This window comes from Acartia tonsa, chromosome 15, assembly GCF_053477335.1.
Source record: "Acartia tonsa isolate MP-2025a chromosome 15, ASM5347733v1, whole genome shotgun sequence".
NCBI lineage: Eukaryota > Metazoa > Arthropoda > Copepoda > Calanoida > Acartiidae > Acartia > Acartia tonsa.
This window is the reverse complement of record NC_137274.1, coordinates 1,509,002-1,516,328: the sequence shown is the minus strand read 5'-3', so window position 1 is coordinate 1,516,328 and position 7,327 is coordinate 1,509,002. Positions and strand designations below refer to the sequence as shown.

The following is a 7,327-nucleotide window of genomic DNA, read 5'->3' as shown; positions in this document are numbered from 1 at the left end:
TTTAACTTTTTTTGACTCTAAATTGTAAGATAAAAATATTTTATTGATCTGATTTTTGAAATACTGGGGATTCCTTTTACACCAAGGTATAATGTTATAAGCGAAGCATTTCTAAAATCAAGTCCTAAAAATGTCAGTATGTTCTTAAACAGAATTATGTAATTAAGAAGTTTTGCAGAAAATTTTTGTTAACTTAGGTATACATTCATATTTTGCTTATTCAGTTCTGACAATCTACAAGAGTTAATGTTGATGATGACTTTAGGGGTCTTGGTGTTGCTTCGGGTAGTAGACCTCTCTATATTCCGCTTATGATTGCAGTGTAAAGCGTCCATTTGCCCAACACACAACCAACCCTTTGATTGCACGACCTTTGTCTGATAAGTCCTAACTGTGCATGTTAATGAGTTGCGCCTGTTTGGGGCCACGGCATTCCCCCCTCCTACTCTGACTATTTATGTAGAGCACCTGCCGTTGTAGCAGTTGAAATCATTTTTAACTTCTATAGTTATTACGCGGTGTTAAGCCGAGATTCGAACCTATCACCTCCCCAGCGACGAGGGAGTTAATGTTAGTTTGTCCTACGACCAGATAAAGTTAATTATAGAGTAACTAAAATACAATAACAAAATTTTTATTATTTCAGATTTATTTTAATAATAAAAAAGTGTTTACAAATTTCTAACAAACAATAGTGGGCTTTTATAAAAAGAAAAAAGTTTTTTGAAGATTTAATACAAATCGAATTAAGATAAAGGGGGAGGTAGGTTGTGCTTAAATTCCGTAAAGGTGTGAGTTTTAAGGCTTAAAAAGAGTAGTAGAACGACAATATTAAAAAATATTATTAAAAAAAATTAGTTTTTAGTTCTTTTCAATAAGGAATACACATATTTAGTGAATATAATCATCCTACAACTATTTTTAAGCCTTAAAACTCACACCTTTACGGAATTTTAGCACAACCTACCTCTCTCTTTTGTAAAAAATAAATATAAAAATGAACTAGCTCAAATCTGAGTAATTCCCCCCAAATCGCCCGTTGAGCACTGAAACCCAACCTTCATATTAAATAATACATTAAAAATAAATGAGGGTTGTTTTCGTTTCATTATTTGGGTATAGTCCCTTTCGTGGCAACGCCTCTTAAGGGGCGTTTCGTCGTATGTCCACAGTAGCTTTTGATAGGCGATTTTAGGTTAGATTAGGTGATTGCCCTGTAGGGTTAGGCAATTGGGCCCGAAGGGTTAGAGACCCCCTGCAGGGGCTAGACAGAGGAGAATCACCCCTTAAGAGGCGTTACTACGAAATTAACTATACCCTATTATTACTTAAGGTTAAGTTAGGCTAGGTTATACTAGGTATGGCTTTGCTACAAAAGGTCTAATCCTACAAAAGATCTAATTTAGAAAATAAATATACATTATATTCCAATTTTTATGTTGAAAAATTCCCGATGGCCATAAAAATTGGAAGATTTTTTCTTCGGCAATTGAAAGATTTTTTATGTAGGTAATAATTTTATTACATTTAAAAATAATAATTTACTGCTTATTCCATAAGTTTTTCGTAATATTAGACCTTTTGTAACATTAGACCTTTTGTAGCATTAGATCTTTTGTAACATTACACCTTATGTAATTAGATTTTTTATAGCAACGCCATGTTTAGTGCATAGAAAAAACCCCCTCATTTTCATTTATCTAAAAATAAAGGGGGGAGAGGGGGCAGGGGGTTACGATGTTTAACTGGCATTATGTGGGGAAAACCTCTGAAATCCATATGCAATGATAATAGTTATTTATCGCATCGTATTATAGACAGCTTTCCGGGGATATAAAAAAATGTACAATTATAAAATTTTTTAGCCTCAAGATGCCGAAGGCAGGGGTTAACAAAACTGGTTTAAATCTTATTGATTATACTTCTTTATATTAGTAGAAAACTAGATGTAATACGATGCTATACATAATTTTACAGTATGGCTGAGAACTGGTTCGAATCCAGCGGATATTAATTGGTTTGGAAGCCATACTGGAAAAGTATTAGTACACAAGTACACATAGATAGTACCCAAAGTACACTAAAGTACCCAAAGTTTTTATGGAGTCAGCCTCTTGGGGTCTCTAGGGAACATGCTAGTCTTCCTATTAATTATATGGATCTTTAATATTTTTGAAAAGCGAAGCTTTTCGATAATTAGGATCGTATGTTCGTATGTCTATATATACACCTAAAATAAATTAAAATAATGGATTTATTCTTCCCCTCCTTCTACTTCATAAACGAATTGACCAATAAATGACAGGGATAATAGCAACCTAAATTAAGATCAATGATTCCCCTGTCATAATATCCATCCACGTATATCCTACATCCATTTTAAAAATATATATTAAAGTAACAGGATGTTTGTTTGTTAGCTAACAGTTAACTTTTCATTCTCCAAAGAGAAATTGCCTCTAGAAAAAAAATTCTCTTACCCCTACCACAAAAATCTTCCTATCTAAATACTGATATGGACATACTGACATTTTAAGATGTTAACGGGCGGTATCCAACCTTGGGGACCTTTAGTGTATCATCATTTGGGGTATACATCAATTTATCCGACATTGTCTTATCCCTTTAGATCCCTGGGTGTAAGATCCAAGTAATCCTTATACTAAAGTAACAGGATGTCTATTTGTCTGTGTGTTTGTACCAAAGGATCTCGCTAACCGCTGAACCGATCGGATTCTCCTCTACAGGGTAGATTCTCATAGGTCCTGGGAAGGCTTATAACTATTTTGTTGGAGGGTACCACCACCCTCCTAAGAGAAATCACCCCTAGAAAAAAATAACCACTTCCCAAAAAAGAGACTTGAACGAAACATAAACCAATTATTTCTCTAATTAAACATTTTAAATAAAAAAACATTCAAAGTGCCACTAGAGGCCTCTAGGGGCGTAGCCGCTAGTGATACATAATTTGATTATCCTATTATATAAAGTAGTAAGCTCTTTATGTATGTGGCAAAGGATCTCGCTAACCGCTGAACCGATATGGTTCTCCTTTACAGTGAAGCTTCTTATAGGTCCCGGGAAGGTTTTTAACTATTTTAGGGCATCCTTCAAAAAAAAAAAATACCCCCCGCAATTTTTTATACTTTTTCTTTTTAAAACATTTAATGCAAACTTGGATGGGGATCGACTTCTCCCCCTCCCACCATAAGTGCCTCTAGAGGCTTCTAGGGGGCGTATCCGCTAGTATATCCATATGTTATTAGATCCATATTATTCCTGATATTGTCTAGACCAAGATATAGCATTGTCACTCTCTCCATACCAATACCTCCTCCCGCGTGGGGGGGACATCCATACCTATAATATGGCGGGAAAATGTCAAGTTTTGGCGGGAAAATGGTGGAAAGGGATAGATAGATAGAGAGGGAGAGATCCATACCAATGCCTGCCCCCGCTTGGGGGGGACACCCATACCTTTAATATAGTTGTCAGAAACAAGGCGGGAAAAATTTAAAATTTTGGCGGAAAAATGGTAGAGAGGGATAGATAGATAGATAAAGATAGAGAGAGATAGGGGGAGAGAAAGAGAGATCCATACCAATAACTCCTCCAGCATGGAGAGACATCCATACCTATAATGACAGATAGATTATCATCAAGGAGGGTTAGAGAGAGAGAAAGAGAAAGAAGGAGTTGTGTCCTAAATTTACAACTTAAAACTTTTATCTACAGTAGAGCTAGTTATTTATATTATCAATGAGGATATACACCAATTTATTATCCTTTCCCTTAAGATTTCTGAGATACATCTATCTATATACAAGAGTTATGAGAATAAGTTGCCGCGAAAATGGTGAAACTTACCTAAATGAGTCGATGTAGGCTGCAATGGTGTTCAGCTCTGAAAATAGGAAATTAGTTATTTATCGCATCGTATTATAGACAGCTTTCCACCGATATTAAGATGTAAAATTATAAGATTTAAACCAGTTTTGTTAGGCCTGAGAGACCGAAGGACGGGCTAAAAAAATAGCATTAATTTTATTATTCGTGGAAAATTGTCTGTATCATGATGCTATATATGATTTTTCAGTATGTCTTAGAACCGTTTTGAAGCTACATGGGAAAAAGATTATTATATACAAAAACCAAACCTACATAGACGTCCAAGGAGAGGGGTGAGAGGTAAGAATGGAGCCACCTTCAAGCTTAAAAACCCATCATTTTCCCCTACACAGTAAGACCCACAAATAAGTACTTTTTAGGGTTAACAGCCCTTATTTCTTTATGTATCATAAAAAGTAGTATCTGTTCTTGTTCTTTATACATTTCCACAATATATAAAATTGGGGGAGGTTTAAGGCTTAAAAACAGTGCGAGAACGAAAATATTCACTAAATATGTGTATTTCTTATTGAATAGAACCAAAGACAACAAATTTTATATATTTATATATAGTGAATATTATCGTATTTACTTACCAACTCCATGAAGCTTGGCTCTCTCTGTCAAGAAATTTGGATCATTATTTTCCCATGCTTAATACTATTTTCCCATGCTTACAATTATTTTCCCACGCTATTACTTACCAACTCCATGAAGCTTGGCTCTCTCTGTCAAGAAGTTTGGATCATGAATCCTGTTATCATAACAGTTACAAATTGCTAAGGATGGGGGGGGGGGAGGGGTGGATGAAGATAAAAGCTGGTTTATACATGATCTTTTCAATAATAAATGACTACACTGATTTGCAGCTCTAAAAAGCAATTTACTGAGGTAAAAAAGCTATTATGAAAAATTTAGTTTTAAGTAGGAATATACAACCCTCAAAAAAAATACTGCGGGGTGTTCAATGTAACCTCCATTCATTTAGGGTTAATACAATGACAGTAAGCAAAGCATAAATCCATTGAACCTAAAAAACTAAGGATCATGGAAAGAAAATGAAGTAGCGTTTTTTCCCGTATATTTACAGTAGCTTTTCTCCTATTTCTAGCCCCTGTGGGGCAATCATTGATATTTACTTAACCTAACCTAAAATAACCTTTCAAAAGATACTGTGAAAATAAGATGAAACATTTTCTTTCCATGACCCAAAACTAATGGGCAACGGCAGAAATAGGCCATACTCTTGTGATTTATGTAGCAAATAATAAAAAAAGCACACAAATTTAGGTATTTTGTAAACATCCATGACAGGTCTCCAAAACATTTATTGGTCCCCAAAATATTTAAATTTGCAACTGTTTCCTTTGAGCACCGGACAAAATTTCTTCACCTCTCATAAACATATCATAGGAGTTGGAATACTGAAATAAATATACTGGATTGTAGGGTTGGGCCGTATACCGGATATCCGGCTGATTTCTAATGCCGAATATCCGGTATCCGGCCGGATAACTGGATATTAAAGTTGCAAAAAAAAATTCTTCATAGGTATAAATCCGCCGCCAAAAAATCACGTTTTGAGATTTCTAATATAAAACTTTCATAAAAATCAACATTTTCTAAAAAACAAGGATGAGAACATCCATAAAAGCGAAGCACTGAAACGGTAGGACAAACGGACATTAACACTTGTATAGTATCTGAACTGAAAAATCGGAACATAAATGTATAAATGTCGAATCAAAATTGTAAGTTTTGTTGAAAAACTGCTTAAAAACAGGATACTTACATTTTGGACTTGATTATAGAGTTGCTTCGCTTATAATATTGTTCTTTGTTGTCCCAGGAATCAATATACCAAAAAACAGATCAAACGGATAAATAGAACACTTGAAAATTTGGTGTTAAAAAAGTAAAAAATCAACATGTTTAAAATGGACGTACGGACATTTTGGTAATGATTATAGAGTTGCTACGCTTTCTAAATCGTACCCAACTACTACAGGAATCATCATGCAAAGTTTGAAATCGATAGGACTATTCTAACATGCCTAAATTAACGAATAAAAGCTATCTATCTCGGACGGACGGACGTACGGACCGACCCTAATTATAGAAAAGCTTCGCTTTTAAAAATTTCATCTGGCCTCTTGATTTTCAGATCAAGAAAGAGCCAACAGACAAACTTAAGTTTTAGATGGTCTTTAGTCTTAATATTTTCAGCTTCGCTTCTATGGATGTTGTCATCCTTATTAGTAACAAAGCTACTCTATAAGGTTTTTTTTTTTTAATGCAACCATCTCGTAATCAATGTATAAATGGCACTTAAAATTCGAATTTTGATCTGAAATTGTGCATGAGTAATCCTTGGTAGGTCTATTTTCCCTAAATTGAAAAAAAAGTTGAAAAAGTAACGGCTAACGGCTCAGCCGTTTAGCCGTTTTTTGGCTATTTTTGGGGCAAATCTTCATAAATTACGTAGAAATCAACTTTTTGAAACATATTTTTGCTTTAAATCATGTGAAATGATACAAAAAAAATTTTTTTTTTAGATTTCTAGTACCAGCAATTTCCGGCTAGAACCGTTTGAAAACGTTTTGGATCGGAAAAGAGCATTATGTGGAGAGAGGTTTCGTGATGGATTTCGCTTGAAAATACCCAACAAATGTCTAAACGGATGAGCCGCCAGCCGTTAGCCGCTACTTTTCCAACTTTTTGTTCGATTTAGGGAAAATAGACCTTCCAAGGATTACTCATGCAAAATTTCAGATCCAAATTCGAATTCTAAGTGCCATTTATACATTGATTACGAGATGGTTGCATTAAAACCCCCCCCCCCCCCTTAAATTTTTCTGTCCGTCCGTAACACTAGGGGGGAAATGTGATATACTTTGCTGCTATCGAAGATATACAGCTGAAATTTCTAGTGAGGATTACTATAACATGTGTGCATCTAATCTATACAGTGTTTTGTCCGTCTGTCTGTCGGTCATGCTTCAAAAGACAAAAACCATATTTTGCATCTTTTTTCTTTATTTTGAGAACTGAACATCTGCTCTATAACTAACTTTGTCCATTTGTCCGCTCCATGATTTTTTAGTGCTTCGCCACTTAGGGATGTTTTCATCATTATTGCCTTTTCATTAGAACGTAGCTAGGCCACGCACAATGGTTCTTCAATCTTCCTTGGATTGGGCATCCTGAGCCCAAAGTTAAAATGGTCATTACTTTGTGCGGATTGAACGTGAGCAGGTTTTTTTTCTAGGGGAGGATTGTTGCCCCCCCCAACGCCAACCCCAACCCCATGGACTGGGGAAAGTTTCAGCACTTAATTCGTTTTAAAATACATATTAAAAACTAATATTAGCAATTCTAAATGTTTCTTATCCAGGGTTTACATAAAAAGAACGTCAGGACGTCTAAGGTACCTTATTTG

General features: G+C 35.1%; 1 protein-coding gene across 5 annotated transcripts in view; it reads right to left on the bottom strand.

Annotated features, from left to right (window-relative positions):
• Positions 1 to 631: 631 nt before the first annotated feature.
• Positions 632 to 7,327, bottom strand: part of LOC145306823 (aspartate--tRNA ligase, cytoplasmic-like) — a 15,644-nt gene continuing 8,948 nt past the window's right edge. For 2 of the 5 annotated variants that reach the window (XM_080149126.1, XM_080149127.1), the window contains 5 exons: positions 5,256 to 5,312; positions 4,593 to 4,644; positions 3,868 to 3,904; positions 3,282 to 3,360; positions 632 to 2,146 (listed from right to left, as the gene is read on the bottom strand). In XM_080149126.1, the coding sequence (XP_080005252.1) occupies positions 2,099 to 2,146; positions 3,282 to 3,360; positions 3,868 to 3,904; positions 4,593 to 4,644; positions 5,256 to 5,312 (273 nt within the window). In that variant the 3' untranslated portion in view covers positions 632 to 2,098. The remainder of the gene's footprint in view (positions 2,147 to 3,281; positions 3,361 to 3,867; positions 3,905 to 4,592; positions 4,645 to 5,255; positions 5,313 to 7,327) is intronic. The other 3 variants (XR_013875231.1, XR_013875229.1, XR_013875230.1) reach the window with 3 other exon arrangements.